We start from the raw sequence: 26752 nt of genomic DNA, 5'->3' as shown, positions 1-26752 counted from the left end.
ATATTCAGAAAGAAACGATTTATTTCACTAATAACACACTTTACCGCTGATAAACACAGATAAATACCTTTACAGTAAAGATGCCTACTCAGTATAAGTTGATGAAACATCCCCATGCATGAATTCTAAAGGTCCTTTTGGAAACAATAAACTCTTTCATTTCACTTGTGACCCCTACAATACTGGTGTCATCTAAAGCTGATACTGATAACTTTAGAAAGTTAATAATGACAGAGGGAGCATTTGTCCATCAAAATGTCAAAACTTTTTTCTGGCTCTCCACTTTCCCAGTCTCTGAATGTGCCTGATCCAGTGACTTTAGAGAAAATCTCAGCTGTACTTGATAAATTAAAAATTTCTACCTGTCCAAATAACATCCTCCTTGCAGTGTTATTAAAAACGATTTCCCCTGCTATCAGCCCTTTGCTTATTGAAAAAGTGTTATTCGGAACTTACCCAGCTTAATAATTACAGGCCTATCTCCAAAATCCCTTTTATGTCCAAAGTTCTTGAAAAAGTAACTGCAGAACAGCTCATTTCTTTTATGGAACATAAAACACAATCCGTTTGAAAATTTCCGGTCTGAATTTCGTAAGCACCATTCCACAGAAACTACATTACATAAAGTTTGTAGTTACATTTTGATGCCTGCTGACTCTGGCTCATACACAGTAATGATTCTCCTGGATCATTCATCTTCCTTTGATAATGTTGATTACAGTATTTCAGATTAATAGGCTTTGCAAAGAAGTTGGTCTATCAGGCAAGGATCTAGAGTGGTTTAAATCCTACCTCTCTAGAAGATCTTTCAGCGTTTTGGCAAGCCAATTCATGTCATACTCAAAAAGCCTGCTATGCTATTCACTTTGTTTTATATATTCTTCCTTGTGGCCACATAATCAGGCAGTTCACAAATATGTCTTTTCATTTCTATGCCGATGCAATTCAGTTATATTGTTCTTCAGTTATATTGTTTAAGCCAACTGAATATTTTAAGCTGTACTCTATGATAAACTGTGTTAATGGTATTAAACTGTAGCTCTGTGATAACTACTTGCAGGTAAACTCTGATAAGACAGAAAAGCTAGTCATTGCCCCTGAGAACCAAATGATTGAAATTAAGCAGTTTCTGGGTGTATGTGCCTCCTCTGTCAAACCAAGCTTCAGAAATCTTGGATTCCTTTTTTTAATTCTACCATATTACTAGAATGTCATTCTCGTGGATTAATCAAAAACTGCTTCTTTCACCTTAAAATATTTGTAGGCTTCAAACTTTAGTGTCAAAAGCTGAATTTGAGATGATTATTCATGCCTTTATTTCATGTCATGTAGTCTATTGTAACAGACTGTTAATGAAAGATCTTGGCTATCTGCAGTTACTGCACAATGCTGACACAAAGCTTTTAACCAACACAAGGAAGAGATAGCACATTTCCCCAGTTCTAATTTTTTTACACTTACTATCGGTACATTTTAGAATTATCTTTTAAATTTAGGCTTTGTCGTGGTTTTGACATATTTGGCCCATGTGCAGATCACACTCGGGAGGCAAAGAACGGTTTAAGGCGTTTATTATACACAGGTTGTACAGGGGAGAATGTGCAGGTAAGCCATGACGCAGAACCAAGGAAGTCTCGGAGAGGGATCCGAGAAGTTCTCTGGGGAGGTTTAACAGGAGGCTTCGCCAGGTCAGGGGCGGGCTTCAGTAGGGGAACCGAACCCAGAGCTTGAGAGACGTCAGTCGAGAGACTTCAGCGGCCCGAGGGATCACTCGGGAACGGGAGCCTGAGTGATAGGCAACATGAGGCAAAGAAACACAGTTTAGCGTCGGAAGGAAAAGAGCTGTCATCAGACAGTGGCCACTAAGGCGTACCAAACACGGTTAACACTCTGGTCTCCTCCAGCTGTCAGTCCGCCGCTTAAATGCTCACAAGCCACGCCGCCGAACGAGCCGCAGGTGTGCGCCGCACCCCCCGCCAAACTGTAGTCACATGCAGAGAAGGGAGAGAGCAGAAAAGGCAGGACCGGTAGAGATCTGCTCAGTGCTGCCAGCTGAGTCCTGACAGTCTTTACTTTTAGAGACTTCATTGATCAAGCTTGAGCTTAAATTACTAACCTTTTACAATCGTATTCCCGTTCTTGTAGTTTGAGATTCTCCAGCCAAAGGCTGTTAATAGTTCCACAAACTAATTTCTGAACCAGTGGAGATCAGTCTTTTAGAACTGTGGCCCCCAGGCTGTGGAATGCATTGCCTTCATCTTTGTGCTGTCTTTACTCGATTAATTCTTTTAAGAAGCATTTGAAAATGTGTTCCCATTAGCTTTTAACTGGTTTTTAACTGTTTTATGCTAAGATGCCGCATTTATGCCAATTCTACTATATTTTTAAGTTTTTAATAAAGAAAAAAAATCACAAAGGCAAACAACACAGTGAGGAGTGGGAGGAGAAAATCTCAGTCTAAAAATTAACAAACTATGCCATATCTTCATCGCACAGTATTCCTCAGCACATGCTTTAACAATTTAAAAGCTGGCATAGCAATCAACCAAAAATGGCAAACATTATCCCAGTGACTAAAACAGCTCATGCAAAGTCACTAAATGATTTTAGATCAATTGCCCTCACAGTAGGCAAATGCATGGAGCGTCTAGTGAGCAGGAAACTTGCAACGTAAACAGCCAACCTCATGGACCCCATGCAATTTACATATAGAGCCAGTCGAGGTGTGAAAGATGCCACTCTTACTCTTTTGGATAAAATAGGCTGTCACTTACATAAACCAGCTAAAACTTATGTTTGCGTACTTTTTATGGACTTCTCTTCCGCCTTCAATACCACCCAGCCCCATCTTCTTCTGAGAAGACCTGACCTGAAAGTCAGCAGCAACCTCATTTTGTGGATTAGGGAGTTTTTGAGAAAGAGACCCCAACGTGTGTGTTAATAAAATCCTTTCCAAATGTCTTGAACACCAGCGTTCCACGGGGTATAAAAAAAGCAAGACAGCGACTCCATCTCCTCAGGCAATTGAAGAGCTTTAATGCCAGTAAACAAACTCTGGCCATGGTCTACCGGTCACTAACTGAGAGTGTTCTCACTTTCAATATTATTTCTTGGTATGGGAACCTGCCAGTTAGATACAAGAACATGTTGACTCAGGTAGTTAACCTGGCCAGTAAGCTAATGAGTATCAGGTAAATGCAGCTTAAGGAAATATACAACCTTTCCATAACTAAAAAGCTTTACAATGACACCACCCACCTTCTCAACCCTGTATTTGTTCTGATGCCATCAGGCAGGAGACTCAGAGTTCCCTTAGCGAAAAAAGCAGGGTATATGAAATTGTTTGCGCCATCTGCAGTGAATACTATGAACCAGAGTATCTAAGTAAGTGAACTCTGCTGCTGCTGTATGATATTATATCTATTCTTTGTATTGTGATTATTTATTGCTGGTTCAGTGTCAAGATGTCAAAGGCAAATTTGCACTGTTTTAAACCAATGGACAAAAAAATCTTCTTATCTTATATCCATCAATGTCCAGGGCAGGTAGAGGGGGCACAATGGACTAGAAAGTATGGGCTTAGACGACTGATAAAGAGGAGGTTTTAGAAGGGTTCTGTAGTTCTGCAGAACTAGTTTGTCCAAATTGTTCTTTTTCAACAGTGGTTTGATAATTGCTGTTTTTAGGAAGTGGGGGATGTAGATCTTTCAAACTTTCTTTTTGATTTTAAATTGGAGACAGTTTGCTACCATTGAGTGAGGAGGAGCACCCGCAGGGGGTCTAGGTCTGAGAGAGTGGTGTGCTCATTGTATGTGTCAGTTCCCTTCTCAATCAGCTCTTCTTTCAAATCAATTTCAACAAACAGAGTTATGGATTCACTCCCCCCTCCCTCTGCAATTCCATAGATGTGCATGTTTTTCCTTCTCGCTCTTGACTCGAGATCGTGATCGAGATATTTTTCTGATCTAACAAGGACTGACGAAGTGCCTTGTTTGCCGCTGCAGACCATGTTTCAAGTTCCTCAACTCATTTCTTGGCTTCCTCCAACTTCTTTCCCTGGTCTTGTGTGGTTAGCTTAGCCTCCCCTAGCTGCTGGTTAATGTCCTGTTTGAGAGCATTCCTTTGTTCTTTGATGGTTTCACTAAAATTGTCCTTGAGTGAGTCTAGGTTGGACTTCAGCTCAGTCTTTAAGTTATTGACTTGTTGTCTAATTAACCTCATTTCATCATGTAAGGTCCTAACCTGGGCTTCCGCATGTCCAGATCCATGTTCCTTCTCCAAGCTAGCATATTCTTTGTCTTGCATTGAATTTGCATGTTGTTTTGGTTCATGCATCTTCTTACCCTTTTTTTGGTTCCCCAGATCATACTGTCCAATTTGAGTGGTTGTTAGATTTAGGGGGGGAAAGTGGCTCTACCTTGAGGAGCCCAGGTTTAATCAGCCATCTCCCTCTGCCGCCCAACCAGAAGTCTGCATTTATGCGGTTTAATGTTTTTGTGTCATTTTATAGGTTTTTTTGTGTCATTTATATAGTCTTTTTATTGTGAAGGACTTTGTGTTTTTTATCCTGTGAAAGGTAAATAAAGTTTACTTACTTTACGCTCTTGAAAGAACATCCTACAGAATCTTACGCTGTAATTATAAGGGCTATCTTTACTGACCTGTTGTTCAGCTTTGTTTTGCCAGCCTTTATTTCTGTTTCCAATCATGCCTACACTAAAAACACTGGGAGTAGCACTTGTGCTTGTAATATGCATAAATAAAGCATTGAGTTAGGCTTAGTGTACTATTGATACACAGCAGTAGTCCCGTCTTCACTTTGCTGTATCATCCCACTGTCTACATCTGGACAATGGATATCAACTACTTGTAATTCTTGTTCTATTAGTGTTTGGAGTCACATTTTCTTTTCAACCAAAGGATCTAAATAGGGTTACGATGTGGGGAGCATCCTGCCCATATTTCCAATGTTCGGATGTTCACTGCTTGCATTACACAAGAGGGTTCATGAGCATGGACCATTCTAGACAAGGGCCAGCACACCTGGAGAAATGGTCAGGGCCCCTATTATGGTCCCTTTACTGAAGACATAATACTGAATCAGTTTCTTATGATTTTCAGTCCTGGAACATAAATTGTATCTGGTAGGTCCCTTGGAATCATTTCATCTTTTACCTTTACATTTTTATATTAATAATATTTTTTAAATTATTGTGTTTCACTTTTAGCTTCAGTCTTATTGAGACAGGATCACAGTTTTCAGGGGTCTGTAACCTGCAGCTCCAGAGATACACTTAATATATCAAACAATTCCATTTTGCCCAGTTTTTCCTGGTTTAAATCTTTCTTTTTTTCAGTGCCCCCATGAAAAAAAATAACATTGGCCCCAACCTGGCACTCCTGGTAAATTTGGTCTAGAACCGCCACTGTTAATTAGAGAAATCAACTTTGGGTCAGTCTCTTCATTCCTGTCAACCTTCCACAAAATGTTTTTCTTGAAGAGAAATAGCTTCTTTGCTGCACTTTTTTGTTACATGGAGTATGAAGCACTGTGAGTCCAGCTTAAATTGAAAGTTTCACTTTCTGAAAAGAGTGATTAAAAATATTTCACTTTTTATGATATTGTAATTTCTGATATGTACTTGTAAATGAATTTACATCTAACGCATTTGTTTACTTCCTGAAATGTTTGCCCATGACTGTCTTATTTAAAGGATTACAGTACATCATCAGCATGAGTCTTTTTTAATAAAGAGCTCAAACAATAAATGGCTCATGAGGGGGGGAAAAATAATTGTTATTTTTTATACATGTGGTTGCACAAAGGGGTGCTGCAATTTGATGAAATGTTTTCCTTTGAACCAAGGGAAGTCTGTTGTTTGAGTTTACACCTGCTTAAACTGTAAAGAGATTTGATTAGAAAAACCTAAAAGGTTCTCTTGGTTGTGAAGCTTATGTTCCCATTTTCTTGAGGTGCTTCTGATTTCTCTGTGTCTGTTTTCAATCCGATTAAGCCCCACTCTATCAAAGCAGATGGCTGTTCATACAGTCTGTTTTTTAGTTCTGCTGGATCATCTTCATCAAATTGTCATACAACAACAAAGGGTCTTCAGTCATAGGCTTCTGTAAGACAAACCGCTACAAGAGATCCTTCTTGCCTGCTTGTCATCAATTTCAACAACAACTAAGTGAAGAAAACCCATAACATGAGCTACAATAGCATTTAATTTCCCTTTGGGATTTATAGTATTTTTGAATTTGAATATAATTTATGTTTCTTGGAATTACACCTGGTGCATCTGCAACTATATAAGTATGGTGAGTTAAAATGTGTTGAAATACATTTTTCATAGGGAAATAGGCATCTAAAATGTTAAAATAGTTATGCTTGGCACTTTATAAATACATAATGAGCATGAAATAAAAGGCATACAGTGCTATGAAAATGTAGTTAATGCTTATGTATGCACATGGATTTATTGAGAGCAATCTGGACAAATCACATATGCTTCAACCTGCCATTTATCAGTAAAGTTATTGAAAAGTCTGTGTTTCAACAGTTAACCCCTTAAGCCCGCCCATACCGGTACAGGTATGCGCCGCTAGGGGCAGGGCTACGCCCCTTTTTTGTATAGCTTTAAAGTTAGGTCAAAAACTGTCACTTTTTAATTTCTAAAAAATGTTCTTCTGAAAAAAGAGGCATTAATGTCACGAAGCGGGACAGAAGGACCCAGTATTCAACCAGACAAGTAATAAATTAAATTAAAGCAGGTTTAATAAGGAACAGGTGGTGGTCAAACAATATCAAAAAATAAACAGACTGAAACAGGACGGGCTGAACGGGGCATACAGGCTCAGTGGTCAGATAATAAGGTCCGGTTCGATAAGTAAGTAAGTAAGTAAGTAAAATTTATTTATATACACTGATACACTGATACAGACAGGGATCAGACAAGCTCAGAATGTTCAGGTACAGATTCAGGTCAGGCAACACAGGAAGGCAGTCAGAATCAGGCAGGAAAATCAGGAAACAGGAACAGGCTGGCTCGGATATCAAAAGGCTAATCGGTTCACTATCTACAGGTCAGATCAGAAACAGAATGCTGGAAAGGACTCACCGATTGGCTTGTATTGATCCGGAAGAGAAAGGAGGAGGGAGGCAGGTATAAGTAGAGCAGTGAACAGGTGAACAGAGTAGGAAACTAATTACTAGGAATAGGTGGAACTAATCAGAGGAAGGGTGGTGACTGAAAGTAAACCGAAACTGATAGGATGATGACTGGTAAAGGGGAGTGACAGGCAAACAGATAGGATGGGGACTGTGATGTGAACTGAGCTGACTGAATAACTGGCTGGTGAAAACAGGTTAACTAAAACAGTTTCAGAACAAATCAAGACAAAGCCAAACTAAAACAGAACCGAAACCTATGACAGAATCTAAAACCAAGACAGAACCCAAAACTAAGACTAAGACCGAACTCAAACTATCAAGTTATGTCTGGTCTGATGTTTCAGCTCCTGCCTAAACTTGAAAATGGCTGGTCATCACCAAGAAGGACGCTAGGCACAACTCAAATCCTTTTCCTTTGTGTTGTATTTGTTGACACTGGGGATTTACAGTTAGGATTTAGGATTAGGTTGAAAACCTAAAAAACAGAAATTGAATTAGTTTCAAACAAACATTTTCACTGTGGCTCAACCATAAGCACAATATAACCTGGACATTACCAGGCCACAAGCCATAATACAATATCTTCAAAATCTCTAGGTCAACTCCTATATTTTAATAAACAACATATTCATAACTGCAACTTAATTTCCTTCTTACCAGTTGTGTCTCTGGTGATTTGACCATGAACTAAAACCTGCTTGGTTGAGAGCCTGTCCCTTCCTTTGTCTTCAAACTGCCACACAGGTGTGCACAGGTGTTCTAACCACAGGAAGCTCCACCCCCAACACAAGTTCACTCCTCTTTTCTCCTACTTTTCTTCTTTTTGACATGACACAAACTATGACAATTAAAGTTTCTAAAACAAGTCACACATTTTTTCCATACATACTTTTTGGTTTTACAGCACTTTAAACACAGGAGATGCCATTTAAATGTCTATCAAAAATTGATTCACTGCCCGGACATGCTCCACCCCATCCTCCCATGGTTGGTATCATTGTAAACTAGGGACTCTGGCCTTTCCAACAAGGTATAGCACGTCTTTGTCCAAAGTGTCTCGGTGACGTAACTGCCGTGCGTACCGGAGACTGTACAATTCACAGCCACAGCTGCTTTGCACATGTGCTGCATTAAAACAGAAACAGACGCAGATGCAGACGCAGATGCAGACGCAGATGCAGACGCAGATGCAGCCGCAGCCAGCGCTTTGTTTTTGCTTATCTCTTGAGTGGTGTGGATTTTTCGGAGAGTATCTGCAGTCGTGATGGCACAGAAGCGGAAATGTTTCATTCAGGAGGCTTTGGAAGAAATTACGAGGGAGAGTCATGCTGAGATAGAGGAATCTTCTGACTCTTTCACAGATTTTAAGAGGACAAAGATGAGCAGCAGCTGATTCTGGACCCGGTTCATAAGTAAGTCTTATGGTTACTTTTTATTTCCAGCATCTTTACCTTACATGTCAACTGCAATTAGTTTTAGTCAAGAATAACATGGCTGATTTATGTAATTTGCTATTTTTGGAGAGCTGTAGGTAATAATATATCATCCCGTGATCAGAGAGTTTAGTTTCACCCTTCCCTCCCCCGCTACTTCAGCACAAAGCTAGTGTTACTTTTACTATCAGCTGGATGATCTAAAAAGTGTTTTATGAAGTGGTAGTATCATTCATACCTTTCCAGTACAACTGATGTTTTACAATGTGTTGCTTTATGGTATTTTGCTATTTTTGAGAGCTGTAGGTAAGAATTTATCATGTGGTGATCATAAAGTTTTGCTTCCCCCTCCACCCTCCCCCCGCTTTTGCAGCCCAATAGAAGCCTCACTTTACTCTTGGCTGGATGATCTAAAAAGCATTTTATGAAGTGGTAATATAATTTATACCTTTCCAATACAACTAACAACGCTGTTGTTTTATGGTATTTTGCTATTTTTGGAGAGCTGAAGGTAACAATTTATCAGGCTGTGATTAGCTTCACCCTTCCTTCCTCTCCAGCTGCACAATTACTTTTACTCTAAGGTGGATGACCAAAAAAGTCTTATATGAAGTGTTTATATAATTTACACTATCCCAACACAAATACTGTTTTATACCAGTATTGTTCTGTGTTATTTTGCCAACTCCCAGTTTTGGTCTGTGAGGCGGAACCCCTGTCTACGTTTAAGACTGCTTAAAACTTTCGTTTTTGACAAAGCTTATAGTTAAAGTGGCTTAGGTTACACTGAGGTATCTCTATATTTATGTTGCTAAAGGCTTAGGCAGCTGGAGGACATCAGGGTCTATTTTTTTCACTCTGCTGAGTTCTCCCTCTGTTCTCCAATTTGCATTGCTTGTTGTTATTTCATCTTTTACCTTTTTGTCCTCTGACATTTTTTTGGGTGGTTTTTCTTTCCACTGTCGCTTCATGCTGGCTCAGTATGAGGGATTGCTGCAAAACCATGGACAATGCAGAAAACTCTCCCTGTAGCTCTACACTTCTCCAGGAGTGAATGCTGCTTGTCGGGACTTTGAAGCAATCAACTGGTCGAGATGATATTTTTCATGAATTGGCGCTATATGAATAAAATTTAATTGAATTGAATTGAAATAAAAGGCATACAGTGCTATGAAAAAGTATCTCATGCTTATGTATGCTCATGGATTTATTGAGAGAAATCTGGACAAATCATATATGCAGAATTACAGGCCAGTCTTCAACCTGCCATTTATCAGTAAAGTTATTAAAAAACTAGTGTTTCAACAATTAACCCCTTAAGCTCGCCCATACTGGTACCGGTATGCGCGGCTAGGGGCCCGACGCCTCCGCGGTCTCACCAGTGAGTCAGCCTGACGCCGACAGAGACGTGCTTCTTCTTCTTCAAGTTGTCTATTAAGTCTATTTTGCATACCGTTGTGGTTAAAAAATAAATGTCACTACATTATTAGCATTGTATTCCTATGATTATTATAAATCAGTGTTAAATGCACATTTAGATCAAAACGGTCAAATATAATATTTAAAATATTTCTTTGTTTCCCAGTGACAACAGTGGAGTAGAAGATGAGTATCGGCCACCTGCCCATTGGCTACAGACTGCTCCAAGCCCTGTGACGCGCATGGTTACCTCTGCACCCAGAAAAAAATAGCAGTTGAACCAGGCCTTTCCCCCGGTGGGCGATTCAAGCTACCTATTGATGACAGCAATGCCATGTGACACTCTCCAGGTGAACCAGACACTGAGCCACAGATACCTATTTTTTTTTCTGTGAAAGTATTTTCACATTTTCTCCTACACATTTGTTTACACGTTTTTTTCCTGATAGATTTTTATTGCACATTTATTTACACATTTTATCGATAGCTATGTATTGAAGAGTTTTTGTTTTATTTATAATCTAGTTTTGCTCATGTTGTTTCTTAGTTTTTTTATTGATAAGTATTTTATCAATAAAATTCTTGTTTGCAACAAAAGGACACAAATCTGTCATAGTTTACACAGTTCTGGGTTTTTGTATGTATTTGTATTTGTTTATGCCTGCTTTCCTTTGTTGTTGTTTTTCGCCCCCTGTTGCCACTAGCTCTCTCTCCTCAGTTTCTCTCCCAGCTCCTTCTCCACACCTGTGCTCAATCAACTAATATACCCCCACCTTTGTTTCAGCTCCTTTCCTTCCTGTATTTAAGCTCCTCTCCAGCCAAAGGTCTTCAGATTACTGAGTCTGATTGGTGGGATTTTTTTTATGGGGACAGGGATGACTTTTTCCCCCTTTCACCTGTCTCTATTCCATTTTCCACCCCCCGAGAGAGCAGACCTGTGTCTGTCCATTCTGAGGAAGACGGCACAGTTTCTGGTCCCAAAGATCTGGGCCCGGGGTGACCAGCCTCCAGTCTTTGCTCCAAAGTCCTTCGAGGAGTGGGGCCGGGTTGACTCGCCTCCAGTCTTCACTCCAGAGTCCTCCGAGGAGGGGGTTCGGTTGGATCCACCTCCAGTCCATGCTTTGGAGCTCTGCTTAGAGGGGATCCAAGTGAGGCACCGGACGCCGAGGGTCCTGCTTCGTCGCCGGCCGCCAAAGGTCCTGCTTCGTCACCAGACACCAGGGGTCCTGTTTCGTCGCTGGCCACCAAGGGTCCTCTTTCGTCGCCGGCCGCTAGGGACCTGCTTTGTTGCCGGCCGTTAAGGGTCCTGCTTTGCCTTGAGGGTCTTCGATCACGTCCTCCGGGACACCCGCCAGAGATCCTGCCACGCTAGGGCCTGCCCTCCTGTCACCCACAAGACATCCTGCCATGCCAGGGCCTGCGTCTGAGCCACCCGCCTTATCGTCCCGAGGTAGTTCAGGGCCCCCTATCTGGGTTTCGGTGGAAGCTTCTTCCTGGTCTTCAGTCCTTCACCTGAGCTCCTTCCTGGTCTTCAGTCTTCACCTGGGCTTCTTCATGGTCCACAGTGGGTTCCAGAGCTCCTCCTTGGCAGTCAACCTCCTGGTTGCCACCTGAACGATTTTGTTTGGTTACTCCTGTTTCTACCCGTTTCAACGGCTTTCAACACTACTGCTTTCACTCGACTGCCTTTGCTACTTACATTGCTTCATGTCACCTTGCCTTATTGCTTCCACCTCTGCATCCCAGGTCAACATTTGTTTTGTGCTCCTGAGTTTTCCAGTTTTTTTGTAGGTTTTGGTTTTGGTTTTTTCGATTTTTCATTAAACTCACCCATAACAGCTCCCTGCCTTGGTCTCTCAGCGTTTTTGGTCCAACCACAACCTAACCCCAAACATGACACAATTCACCTAATTTTCTCTTCATTTTATTGATATTATGCTGTGCATAATGGTACATTTTGATGAAACAGGGGTAGATCTTATTAACAAATACTTTGTCAAATGCAGGAGTCCTACAATGGAAATCAGCACTTTTATCTAACCAGATTCATTTTGTATGAGGTATTAAACACATTTGGCCCAGAATTGGCCCATTTTGGCACAACTGTATCAAAATCAAAGGTCCCCCTGGCACACTGCCCTCTAAAACCTTTGTGGAACAAATATTCTTCAACTGATTCAGTCCAGGTTTGTTACAGTTATAGTCAAGAGACGTGGATCTATACAATCTGAGGCTTCTCCTATAATTTCAAAGGGATTTCAAGATGTTTTGGAAAAAATTTAGAAGAGGCTCAAACTTTTTTCTTTTTTTGTCTTTGTTTAATCAGCCATAAATCAGACATGGTGACATTTGCAGGAGTGGTTCCACCTGAAAATCTCTGATGACTTTATGTCACACAAATACTAACTTTTACCTTTACACTTTATAACTTTGAAGCTGTACTTGATTTATTTGAAATATGTAATTTCAGGCGGAAATTGGTCCTAAAACCCTCTGGGCTTAAGAGGTTAAATAGCTTCCTTACAATGACCAGCCACTTTGATGTTTTTCAGTCCGGTTTCTGTGCTCACCACAGTACTTAGACCGCCCTCATGAAAGTGTTCAATGACATCCACATAAATACAGACTGTGGAAAAACCACAGAGCAGATTCTGCTAGACCTCAGCACAGCATTTGACACTGTTGTCCATGATGTATTATTAAACCGACTCGAGAGTTGGGTAAGATCCAGGACTTCTTTGTGTCAATATGTAACTTCTCATTAGAGCGGACAAAAGTCACATGTGTGGTACCCCAAGGTGCAATCCTGGTACCCATTCTATTCAATATCTATATGCTCCCACTAGCTGACATTATAACAAGAACACAAAGAGAGTTACAGCTTTCTATCACCTGAAGAACATTTTCAGGATTCAAGGACTGATGTCCCAATGAGATCTAGAGAAACTCATCCATGCGTTTATCTTTAGTCTCATTTATTACTGCAACATTGTCTTTACAGGTCTGCCAAAAAAAGTAAATCAGAAAACTGCAGCTGATCCAGAATGCTGCTGTTCTCACTAAAACCATGAAGATAAAGCACATCACAGTTCTAAAGTCCTTACACTGGCTCACTGTAGCTCAAAGAATAGACTTAAAATATTTCTGTTAGTATACAAATCACTGAATGGCTTAGCACCAAAATACATCAAATACCTGTAGTTGCTGTATCAACCCTCCAGACCACTCAGAGCTTCTGGTTCTGGTCTACTCTGAATACCCAGAACCAAACATGGAGAAGCAGCATTCAGCTTCTATGCTCCACAAATCTGGAACAAACTTCCAGAAATGACAACACGGAGTTCCTTAAAATCAAGACCGAAAACCCATAATTTTAGGCCCATAATAACAGGACCATTGACCAACATATATTGATGTTTTCACTTGATGCAATTTAATGTTTGTTACTGGTCTCACAACCAGTGACTGTTTCTGTCAGGGTTCTCTGTGTTTGCCTGCTCTAACTCTGCTCCTCAGGTGTGTCTAGTTGGTCGTGGGGGCGTGGTCCACACCTGCAGCTCGTTGGAGGCGGCTTCCTCTGGCTTCTTAAGCAGAGCACTGACAGATGGAAGATGCCAGAGCCTTAAACCAGTTGTGGTACGACGTAGCCTCTGACCAAGCTCCTGGAAATCTGCTTGTGAGTTTTTCCTACACTCAACTTTTGACTAACTTTGAGTCTCCTGTTTTTGTCATAGTTTGTTGGTGCTGGTAAGCACCCACCTGCCTTGACGCTCTGTCCGAAGAATCAACCCAGAATCACCAGGCTCAGATTTTGCTCTGGTGCTCCCCCTCTTGCTCCCTGGAAATTACCCAGCTGGGCTTGAGGTTCCCCTCCCGGATTCTGGTGGTCTCGCTTCAACTCTGTTTAATCCATCTGTCACTCGACCCAGCGGAGGCTTGCACTGGATCCCTCGTCAGCCGCTGCTGCTGCCCTCCAGCCACTAGCCACCTAGTCCATCTAGAGCAGGCTCACAGGGTTCCCTCGGCACTCACTCCTCCCTGGTTAGGTCCACCCGGCTAATGGTAAGCAGAGCACATTCTGATAATTGCTGGATTCGAGCCGTTGCTCTAACAACTCCGTTCTCTTGCAGTCTACTCCGCTTCGACGTTCAGACCTCGCTGCTGTAGTCATTATTTCATCCTTGTTATTTGCACATTTCCAAATAAACTATTTAAAGCTATCTGCTGTTGCCTGTTCGTATCTGCATGTGGGCAAAACATCTGAAAACCATGACAGTTTTGATATTTTCATTATGTGAAGCACATTGAACCGCATTGCTGCTACAAATATTTTAATGTCAAACTAAAATTACTTGCGTAAATCTAAAATGCAGTTTTTTTTTTTTTTTTTTTTTTTTATGATTTAATAAAATATGACTGTTTCTCAGTGGGTTCAATTCCAGCTTCTCTTGTCACATGTTGATGTGGAACTTTTTGGCCCATTCCCCTTAACAGAACTGGTGTAACTCAGCAGTTTGCAGGCTGCCTTGCTCACACATGCCTTTTCAGCTCTGCCAATAAATTTTCAATAGGCTTGAGATCAGGGCTTTGTGATGGCCACTCCAAAACACTTTGTAACCAGTTTGGCTGTATGCCAAACTGGTTATTGACAGGATATTGAAAATGTTGGTTTGTCTTCCTGACATCCTAGTCTGTGTGGTGTTCCCCGGGGAAAAACACGAGTGACGTCTGAATATGACGTCTAGTCAATCAGAAAGTGAGATGAGGGAACCCCAAACGGGAATCCAGAAGACAAGATAATTGCTATGGCTCAACAGAAAATCCGGTGGATGTCAGAGATGGAGGACCAACTCATTGATATGTGGCAACAACGTGAATGTTTGAAACGTGTCGTGTAAAGCATATCTTAGAAATGACAAGGTAATGTTAAGTTGGCTTCATTTCAGGAGTTGACATTAACATCAGCCAAATGCATGTCCTGTAGAATTTAATTCTGGCTAGAACATATTTAGTTGGATTTTAGACTGCCTGCATCCTCAGTAGGACTAAGAAAGTAGAGCACCAGCCAATCTCTGAAGTCCTTAGACTGGCTCCCTGTATCTCAGAGAATAGACTTTAAAATAATTGTTAGTCTATAAATCCCTGAATGGCTTAATACTGAAATACATCAGACTTGTTATCAGTGAATCAACCCTCCTCACAGCTAAGGTCTTCTGGCTTAAGCCTACTCTCCATACCAAAAACCAGAACTAAACACGGTAAAGCAGCATTTAGTTCCTATGCTCCACTGATCTGGAACAAACTTCCAGAAAACTTTAAAAGTGCTGAAAGCCTGAGTTCTTTTAAATCAAGATTAAAAACACATTTGTTTAGGATTGCCTTTGACTGTTCTAGTTAAACTGTTAACTGAAACATCATTAGTTTAAATTTGTAGTCCAACCGTTTAAAATCATTATTTGCTTTTAGTTTCCATTTTCCCATGTTTTCTATTTGTTTAAATTTTTTGACATTTTATTCCAACTTGCTTTTCTTCTTTTTTAAATTCCCTATGGTTTAATCATGAAAAGCACTCTGCGTTGTCCTTCTACTGAAATGTGCTAAACAAATACTTTTGACTTGCCTTCCATTATCCAGCTGTACTTAAAATGTATTCTTCATAGAAAAAGAAAAACTATAAGAGGTACAATTCTGAAAACCCATCCTTTTTTCATATATACATATATATATATATATATATATATATATATACTGCAACAGACTGGCCACCTGTCCAGGATGTGTGTGTGTGTTCCCTTTTGTTGTTTTTCTTCCTGGCTAGTATTTTTCCAACTTTGGAAAAAACAGCTACCACAATCAATCAAAGATGCCCTGGCTGCAGAGTGGGACCCCTCAAGTGATCCAGATGACAACCTCTCAGCTGTATGAAGACACATCTGTGGAAGAAGCATTTGTTCTACAGAATGATGACAACATTTACCCTCCTGCACCTCCTAGATATACTGCAAAACCAAAAGAAAAGCCAATCTGGTAATGTAATTGAATTGGGGAAAAAATACAACAGATGTCCACTGCTTTTCAGGCTGGTAGAAGCAGAACCGTTGCTGGTAGTGATAGCAACTTTGGAGCACAAGGAGCAGAGGTCAATAAAAATACTCTATTAAAGACCAGAGTAAACACATAAATCACAAATGATTTATATGAGGCTCAGGAGAATGACCACCAGTGGTGTCAAAAGTACACACATTTGTTACTTAAGTAGAAGTATAGATACTGCAGTTTAAAAACACTCTGGTAAAAGTTGAAGTATCAACTTGACCTATTTACTCAAGTAAAAGTGAAAAAGTATGTGCTCCAAAAACTACTTAAAGTATAAAAGTATAAAGTAACCTTTAAAAAAATGCCACTATATGAATTGAAAGCTTAATTTAAACACTGATTAGTTCTACATGTGGCCCAAGACACAACATAATCATTAACCCGTTAGTCAAAGACAAAGTCGCTCAAGGAGCATGTTCTCTCTCAAACTTTATTGGAATTTGATTCCAAACAGAGGTAGTATTCAAGCCTGCAGAACTGCAAGAACATAAATGTATGAGTTCCATCAAATACGTAAGGTCCTTTGGTGCAAAAACATTCTATGTAGTTTAGAGAGAGAGAGAGAGAGAGAGAGAGAGAGAGAGAGAGAGAGAGAAAATAGCTAACCAATGAGTGTTTGTGTTATATGACTCATCCAATTACACTAGTTCTCACTAGGTGTGGATGGCGCCAATGATCTGCATTGGATGGCGCACATTGCATGAAATAAATATTTATAAATTTTAAACTGAAGCCAAGAGTAACAAGTAACGTTTGTTTTAAAAATGTAAGGAATAGAAAGTAAAGATACTTGTGTGAAAATGTTATGAGTAGAAGTAAGAAGTAGGAAGAAAAATAAGTAATGGAGTAAAGTATAGATACCTAAAAAGTGTACTTAAGTACAGTAACGAAGTATTTGTACTTCGTTACTTGACACCTCTGATGACCACATAGATGTACAGCCCTCTTCCTCCTACAAGCTGCCACCAACATACCCTGTACCCTCCTCTGCACATATTCCCTACACACAGTCAGCCCCTGTCCACACATACACAACTCCGCAAGCATCTCCTCACCACATGCCTCCACCCTTAACAGGTACACAACTGCTACCAAATCAATACCACCTTCTAAATAATAATCAGACATGTAGCTCCAGGAGAATGCTAGAAGTTTATGACTGGATACAGCAGATTTAAGAGTAGAGTATCAGTCATGATTCCAAAGTTTTACAACTACTTCAGTTTTTGTGTTTACAGAAAAGAACCATTTCAGTTTCTTTAAAGATGTATCCTTACTTGTTTTAATGGAATAAATCATTTATGTTTTTATGCACTTTTGTTATTTGAAGACCTAAACTTTTATTTTACCAAAGTTGCTTCAAACGCTTAACCCTTAAACATGTTGATATGAAGAAGAATCCTTGCTTGAATTGCTTATATCCTCAAGTGAATAATAAATACATTTATTTTTACCAGTGGACCCAGTGTTTTTCTGTTTCAACTCAAAGTGAAAACTTTACTAATTAGTCATATTAGTCATATTTACTAATTAGTTTAATATTACCTGCAAAGGATGAAGAGATTTTAAGTTTTAACAAAATCTTTCAATTACATTTTCCTAATTTGGTGTTGCTCAGGATAAAGTGACACATAAGGTTTGGTTGTCAATTAAAAGACTTTTGTGGCATGAGAAAATATAAATCTTTAAAAAGTAACACCAAAAAGTATTCATACCTGTCATAATTTCACAGAAATCATCAAAATTTATAGATTTTCTTGTTTTATCCTGTTTTGTGGGGGTAAAGTATAGATGTACTATCAACAGGAAAAAAGAAAGTGACTAGGAAATAATTTTAAGGTTATAAATGTTCAGTGAGGTTGAATTAAGTTAGGTACTCCTTTCACTGAATTTCTGAGACACTAAGCCATTTAGTCAAGCAAGGGTTCAGGCAATTTCAGATGGCACTGAGTATTATGTTAAAACTGCAACATTGGATACAAATAAGGAGGAACAAAGTAGTGGAGATAGCATTTTTATTAACCATAACCATATATTGCAAAGTAAAGGTCAATTTCTTGATTTGTCTCTACATCACTTATACTGAAGAACAAAAAAAAAACTGTCTTTACAGAATTATACATTTATCAATGTGAAACAACTGAAAACAACATGTCTGACCCTAAATGTAGCTGTCTTGCCAGGAAAGCTCTTTAGCTTGTCTCTTATTTCTTTGGCAGCCATGGAGCTGTTGCCAGGTCTTCCAGGTTGAAGAGGGAGCATGGCTTCCAGACCACCCTGTCTCCAAGTACATTCAACAAATCTATGGTCACCATCTTCTGATTCAATCAGGACTGAAGGTGCATGTGTCAGATTGAATCTTGCACAAGTAATTGTGTAGACACACACAAGCTAAGGTCTCCTTCTGTATCTTTTCTGCATTAAGCATTATGGTGGCGAGGAATACTCTCCACCTGTTGGCAAGTATTACAAATCCATGTTCCACCATTCTGCGTCCTAGATGAAACCTATTGTCAGTGTGCGATTTGCAAAAAAAACAGAGGGGGGGATCATTTCAAAAGTTAGCTAGCAGGTGCTCTTTCAGGTAGCTAGCTAGGTCCAGTTAGACTATTGTTTTTAAACTTACGCCATCTACTGTTGGGACTCGGGAGTGGGTATTAGTTTACTTTAACCGCTTTGAGCAGAAAAGGTAATAATACTCTTTAAAAACAAACAAAAAAAATAATTTACAAATGTGAAGGACACAAGACATGTATTAATATAAATCCATAATATTCAGGGGTTAAAGCAAAAATGATCAATTTGACTGAAATTTTTTCTAGTCAGCCCATATATTCCGGGCCATGGACGTCATGCCACCTTAGTAACCTCATTTGCTTATTGTGCAAAGTCCTCTTTAAACAAATCTGGTAGTTCCATTGACAATTCTTGTATCTCTCCCACCTTTCAGCTTCAGAGCCTTGGCGCCATCCACAGCCCTCTCCATAATCTCCTTCACTTTCCACATCCATAACATCACCTGGTTAACTTTCATATTTACAGCATCAAGTTCTTCCTTCGCACTTTTGCCAAACTGGTCCACTGTCCACTCACCTTTCCCCTTTACAATTTCAAAACCCTTCCCTCCTTGTCCCCCGTAAAACCCTCCATAAACTGCAGCAAAGTACTGGAAGCGAGGGAATAAACGCTGACAGGCGACATGGCCACAGGTGGAAATAATTAATTAATTAGCTGGAGGAGCAGCGACAGACACACTTACCGAGGGAAGTTGTTGTCAGCTGTTCTATTCGCTGAACTTTCTGACCTGCTGGTTTACATAAATCCAAAGAAAATCTTTGACCACCGCTACTTTCATTCATAGCATAGTGGTCAGTTTGATGTTCTTCCAAAAGTTAAAATGATTAAACACCGATAAAACTCAGATGGGAGACCTCCGCGTTGCAAAGACCCGCCCTACTCTCTTTCTGATTGGCTAATGTACTGGCTCTGCCAGATTTCATTGGTTGAGCGGAGCTTCTGTTTAAAATCTTGAATAAAAAGTCTACACGGAACATTTTGCGCTCATTTTCCAAATGACGGAAATCTGTTGCAGCGACGGAGAACTTTAACCCCAGATGATATTACTCATTCAGATCAGAGGGGGGAGGAATGTATCCCCCCCAGGGATAAAACGAGGCCAGAGGGGGGGACCTCACAACCAGAGGGGGGGAAGATCCCCCCCATTTCCCCCAGCAAATCGCACCCTGCCTATTGTTAAACACTCTCTAGTGATAGTCCATCTGACGAAAGAAGTATGGCTTCGGGAGGTCTGTGCGCAAAGGGTAAGCATTGTCACCCAGAGACACAAAAGGTGCTTCTATGTCTGATCCTGTGAGAGGTTTTGCTGCTGGGACAAACACGGCAGCATCTGATGCTCTACCCTGTGCTTCCATACCAACAAACAGAAACTGGTACCAGGCATCAACAAGAGCCATCATCAGGACAGAAAACCGTCCCTTGTCATTTCTGAAGATGCTTCCACTATGAGCTGGGGGTAGAATGTTTATGTGCAACCCACCAACACCTGCCTTAATGGTTATAATCGTGACACCCCCATCATCATCAAGTCCTTCGAGAGGATTCTCCTGAAACACATCAAGGATGCCATCTCTACTGGCTTGGACAGCCTTCAGTTGTCTACAGGAAGAATCACTCCACAGAGGACGCTGTGTCATTAGCACTTCACTGAGCTCTGACTCATCTGCAGCATCCCAACACGTATGTTAGGATGCTCTTCATGGACTTCAGCTCAGCATTCAACATCATGCTCCCAGACATGCTGGTTCTGAAGCTCCACAACCTGGGTTATCCAACCTCTCTGCTCCTGGATCAGCGACTTCCTTACAAATAGGTCCCAGGTGGTGAGGATAGGGAAACGCCCCACTGATCCTCAACACAGGTACGCCACAGAGTTGCGTCCTCAGCCCTGCTCGCTTCACCCTCTTCACGCAGGACTGTTCTGTTTTCCACCCGATAAACACAGTAGCGAAGTTTGCAGATGACACCACTGTGGTGGGTCTCATCTCCGACAATAATGAAACCCACTACAGAGATGAGGTCTACAATCTGAGAGAGTGGTGCTCCAGGAACAACCTGATCCTGAACACGAGCAAGACCAATGAGGTAATAATAGATTACAGGAGGTCTGAACACACCCCTCTCTGCATACAGGGGGTAATGGTGGAGCGTGTGGACAGCATTAGGTTCCTGGGCATCAACATCCTAACCGACCTCTCCTGAACTGTGAACACCTCCCACCTAGTGAAGAAGCCCCAACAATGGCTCTTCTTCCTCAGGAAACTGAAAAGGTCTGGACTTTCCACTAAACTGCTAAAAAAACTTATACAGAGCTACCATAGAAAGTGTGTTATGTCTCAGCATAAATGTATGGTATGGTGCTGGTATAGACAGTCCAGGAGAAGAAGGATTTAGCATGTGTGGTGAAAACAGCGCAGGGGATTGTGAGATGCCGTCTACAGGATTTGGACTCAATTTATGCAGAACAAGTCCAAAGAAGGGCCAGATGCATCTACACTGATCCCACCCACCCAGGCAATGCACTGTTTGCCCCTCTCCCATCAGGTAAACACTTGAGAAGCACCAAATCCAAAACTAATAAACTTAGAAACAGATTCTTTCCTGGAAACCTTCCTCAGAGAGTTTGGTCCATATTGACATGATAGTATCTGATGCTTCAGATTTGTCAGCTGCACATCCATGATGTGAATCTCCCGTTCCACCACATCCCAAAGATGCTCTATTGGATTGAGATCTGGTGACTGTGGAGGCCATTTGAGTACAGCGAACTCATTGTCATGTTCAAGAAACCAGTCTGAGATGATTCGTGTTTTATGACATGGTGTGTTAACCTTCTGGAAGTTGCCATCAGAAGAAGGGTACACTGTGGTCATAAAGGGATGGACATGGTCAGCAACAATACTCAGGTAGTCTTGGCACAATGCTCAATTGGTACTAAGGGGCTCAAAGTGTGCCATGAAAATACCCCCCACACCATTATACCACCACCAGCCTGAACTGTTGATACAAGACAGGATGGAGCCATGCTTTCATGTTGTCGACGCCAAATTCAGACCCTACCACCCGAATGTCGCAGCAGAAATCAAGACTCATCGGACCAGGCAACGTTTTTCCAATCTTCTATTGTCCAATTTTGGTGAGCCTGTGCGAATTGTAGCCTCAGTTTCCTGTTCTTAGCTGACAGCAGTGGCACCTGGTGTGGTCTTCTGCTGCTGTGGTCCATTCGCCTCAAGGTCCGATGTGTTGTGCGTTCAGAGATGCTCTTCTGCCCACCTTGGTTGTAACGAGGGGTTATTTGAGTCACTGTTGCCCTTCTATCAGCTCGAACCAGTCGGGCCATTCTTCTTTGACCTCTGATATCAACAAGGCATTTGCACTCACAGAACTGCCACTCACTGTATAGTCTCTCTTTTTCGGACCCTGTTAGTCTATAAATCACTCTGTAAACCCTAGAGATGGTTGTGGGTGAAAATCCCAGTATATCAGCAGTTTCTGAAATACTCAGACCAGCCCACCTGGTTCCAACAACTATGCCCACAGTCAAAGTCACTTAAATCACCTTTCTTCCCCATTCTGATGCTCGGTTTGGACAGCAGCAGATCGTCTTGACCATGTCTACATGCCTAAATTTTTTGAGTTGCTGCCATGTGATTGGTTGATCAAAAATTTGCATTAACGAGCAGTTGGACAGGTGTACCTAATAAAGTGGTCGGGCAGTGTATGTTACAACCATATGTTACAATCCATCTAATGTTAAATATGTTAAAGGCCATCATATGTTGCAATCACTGTACTGTTAATATCAATTGCACATTTCTTTAAATGTAGCCTCAAAATCCTTGCACAAAAGCACCTTATTACCTCATTACTTGTGATTCATGAAGGATGGACTAATCTAATCTAATCTAATGTGGGGGGAAAAAAGCTGTACACATGTTTATTGTCTGTTTGTTGTGTCTACTTAAACTGGAGTACCTCCTGAAAATAATTTCACAACAGTAACAAGCGGTGACAATAAAGAATCTTGAATCTAGGGCACCAAGGCAGTTGGGAAACTGCGACTTCTGATGGAAAGTCTGTGCAATTTCCAGCCATTCCTCCTCTGTATTTGGTGTCTGAAATTACAGATCTATACATCAGTGCAAAGATCCTAAATAGTTATATTTACAATGTAAAGGAGCAGTTCAACATTGGAAGTCATATTAAACATTAGTTCCCTACAGATCTAACATTTTATTACACTTCTAAACAATGTAGTGTTGTGATTTGGGTTTTGTTTGTTTTGCTTTTGGACTTTTCTTCAGCCTGTCACCTTTCAGCCACCAGGCACTATCCTGTCAGCTCTGCCCCGGTCAATCAGCCCACATCAACTCCACCTACAGACAGTAATTAGATTCTACTTTTGTCACCTGTTCACCAGCCCACATATACCCGCCTCAGCCAACTCGTCCCCGCCAGAACGTCACCTCACTTCGCTTCTCATGTCGTATCATCCTGTGTGATGTACCCTGCTCTACCAGATCCTGTATGCTGAGCCAGCAGGACTCTTCAGTTAAGTTGCCTGTGTCTGTGTGATGCAGCCCTGTCTCTTTCTCCGTGAGTCTCTGCTGTTTGCTCTGCCGGTTCTGGTGGTTTCCTGGTCTACACCGCCTGTTCTGGTCTCCAGCTCATCCCTGCCTGCCTGCACATTCAGCCAAGGTTCATCTGTCTAGTCTGGCTCTGTTTGTCTGCCTCACCCGCCACCACTGATCTTTACAATAAACCTTTTAAATGTATCTCTGTGTCCGGCTGAATATCGGGTTCACCAGCATTAATCGCTACATGTAGCCATGACAAGAACAGATCACATACAGGTATAGAACAGTTTATTACATGTGTTAAATAACATTATAGGCCTGCTAAAATTAACCAGCCCAGCACAGGTGCCTTTAACTACATATATGAATGGTTATGAGTAGGACATTTTTCTGTACATTAGATGTCACATAATCCAGCTATTTCTTATTAACATTTGGTCAGGTCCAAGATATCTACAATGTCATATGCTACTTTAGAAATGTTTAGTATTAGCTACCTTGAGATAATCCTCAGCAAATGCCTGAAACAGTGCTTTGCATGTTTCACTAACAATCTTGGACACTCTAGATTTTCTAACCCAAAACTGATAGTTTAAAGATGCAAATGGATAAAGAAACAAACAACCTGAGTGACACACCCTATTAAATAAAATCTGTATTATTTCAGAAAGAACTGAAAGAAAGTCCGGTTGCCTCCGATTTAAGCCTTTTTGCTGTTGCAATGTCCCAGATACCTGAGAATTTGTCCCGGATACCTGAGAATTTGCACAAGATTTGGTGAGTTTTTGTATATGTTTTTGTATATGTTTAGGCCCCCAAAAGCAATTAATTTTTAAGAAGAATAATAGGTCTTATCAGCGCTTAGCTGCAAAGGTCTGATTAAAGAATAAAAAAGTGGACGCCTCAGTTAATTATCACCCTCTGAAAGTTTTAATCCATTTATAAGTGGCTTTAGGGCTTTTCAGATCAGTGCTACTGTACATCCATTCTAATTTGACCATAGATACAAGTTTAAATGGAGACAGTTAAGACTCCGACAAGGCTTTCCAGGAGGAAAAATCTTACTTCAACAACAAGTGAGACCAGACGGGAAAATGCATGACATAATTCAGGTAAGTGAACACATTTTTTATTTAATCAGTAGACCTGCTCATTTCCTGTTTTCTGCTCAGCTGACAGTGTTGGACCATATACTCTACCTCAGCTTTTGTTGCTAATCATCACACATACGCTCAAATTTCACTGTTTACTTTGTAACAACACACTTTCACAAAAACCCACAGATTTAAGAATGTGATTTGTGGCTTGTTCTCTTGACCTGATGCATGCATGCATCATGTCAAGTGTCAGACTATAAATCTAAAATCAACAGTATGAGTAGTCACATTAGTGACATTTGACAGGTCACTGCAAACAATAGTTTTTAAACAAATATTCCAGCTAATAATTGAGATTTGTACAGCTTTCTGATCAGTGCCGGCCTAAGGAGGAAGGGAACCTAGCTGCTGCATTGGAAATCTCACACAGAATATATAGATCTCAAAAGATCTATTCAACCAAAAAACAAGCCAATGTACACATCCCTCTGATGATGACATGAAAGGTATGAAGAGTTACCTTTTGAATTTTTTAAAATGTTGTATTTTGCTAAATCTTGCTGTGGAAATCATAACCACATTGCTTTTATTTGTTGGTGAAAAATAACAATACAGTAAAGGATAATATCTTTAATACAGCTTCTTTATGTTGTGTCAGTGCTGGATTTTAATGCAGTTTAAATGCAAACTAAACAAATTCTGTTTAGTGCAACATACACAGTATTTGATACTAATTATTCTTTGATTCACTAACAAAAAACATAATAATTTCTAAATATAATGATTATTTATCTTGAGACAGTTTGATTTTTTTCTATTCTCTAAAAATGTGTTTTTGGCAAGTATTTTTAATAAAACACATTGGGAAAGACTCAGCAGGCCAAAAGAGTTTGCTTAAAGATGTTGCATTGTACAACAAGGGAAACATAATATCGGGGTTTTAGAGAAAAGGGGTGGGGAATATTTTGACTTACACGTCAAAACGAAGATTCTGTTTCTCTTCAAAGAAGTAATCAAGAACAAACTTCCTCACAAAGTCAGGATTCAGTGTGTTTTCAATCACTTCAGTTCGACCAAACTGCAGGAGAGATGAGACACAGCAGAAAAACTGTCAATACTATACAGATCAACACCACCTTTCTGTAGTAATATCCCAAGGCATCATAAACATGTACCATTAATAAAAGCAATATTCCAAATATTAAAAATGGCTTTTTCCCACAAAATTCTAAACACAATAAGAAATAATAACTGCAATAACTGCAATAAAATACATTTTCACTAATCCATTGAAAATTAAAGAAAGAAATTTCATTTAAAATCTTAATTTGGAGAAGAGAAGGTACTTAGGAACATGGGCCCAGAATGGAGCCTTGAGAATCCCCATATTTAATCTGTTTGGCCAGATTTATAATTGACACGTCATGGTCTTCCAAGTGTGATTTCAGCCAATTTAGTACAGTGCCAGAAAAGCCATGCTAGGAACAGCCATTTCTGATCAAATACTGACTTACCAGTGCTAATTTTGTTGACTAAACCTGAGACAAAACAATTTCATCAATTACCTATTTTCACAAACAAAAACTATATTAAAAAAGAAATTCATTAAGAAAAGTGATAAATATGACCAGGGTTCCCTCACTGTATTAGGCACAGAGACACAAGGGCTGATCCCTATCTCCAGTAGTCATTGGGCGAGAGATGACGTTGACCTTGGACAGGTCGCCAGTCTCTATCACAGGGCAACAAAGAGACGCATGATAGATAGCCAGCGATCCACATACATACGTACACACACACACACACACACACGCACACACACGCACACACACACGAATATGCCCAGGGGCAACTTCTATGAAGGTAAAAATGTTTCATGATATCCACACTTGTATTCCTAAGTTGAACACCTGTAAATTATGATGTGAAAAGTTGTAAAGCAAAACATGTTTTACTAGTACCGCTAAATAATTAATTGTGCAAAAAAATTCACACACATGCCACATACATTTTTTGTGGTGAATAAAATGTTTACCTACAGCATTTTTTTCACACAAACAAATAATTCATTACATATTTGAAATTGTCCATCTTCAGCCAAATTTTGCACTACAACTCAAGTCATTGAATATATATATATATATATATATATATATATATATATATATATATATATATATATATATATTTTCTCTCTCTCTCTCTCTCTCTCTCTCTCTCTATATATATATATATATATATATATATATATATATATATATAGAGAGAGAGAGAGAGAGAGAGAGAGAGAGAGAGAGAGAGAGATAGATAGATAGATAGATAATATAGACAATAATAGACAATACATTTAAAAATAAATGTTCCTATTCTAAAACATTAAAT

General features: G+C 40.1%; 1 protein-coding gene and 1 long non-coding RNA gene across 4 annotated transcripts in view; both read right to left on the bottom strand.

Moving 5' to 3' along the window:
* The window catches only part of LOC105933703 (copine-9), a 299289-nt gene that overhangs the window by 222892 nt on the left and 49645 nt on the right, over window positions 1-26752 (bottom strand). For all 3 annotated transcript variants that reach the window (XM_036151288.1, XM_036151289.1, XM_036151290.1), the window contains exon 4: window positions 25345-25448. In XM_036151288.1, the coding sequence (XP_036007181.1) occupies window positions 25345-25448 (104 nt within the window). The remainder of the gene's footprint in view (window positions 1-25344; window positions 25449-26752) is intronic.
* LOC118567119 lies at window positions 1555-8340 on the bottom strand. The gene is made up of 2 exons (XR_004933495.1): window positions 1874-8340; window positions 1555-1785 (listed from the first exon to the last, which is right to left on the bottom strand). It is a non-coding gene; the product is annotated as an uncharacterized LOC118567119 (long non-coding RNA).

This window comes from Fundulus heteroclitus, chromosome 20, assembly GCF_011125445.2.
Source record: "Fundulus heteroclitus isolate FHET01 chromosome 20, MU-UCD_Fhet_4.1, whole genome shotgun sequence".
Lineage (NCBI taxonomy): Eukaryota > Metazoa > Chordata > Actinopteri > Cyprinodontiformes > Fundulidae > Fundulus > Fundulus heteroclitus.
The sequence above is the reverse complement of the archived record's forward strand: the minus strand, read 5'-3'. Positions and strand labels throughout refer to the sequence as shown.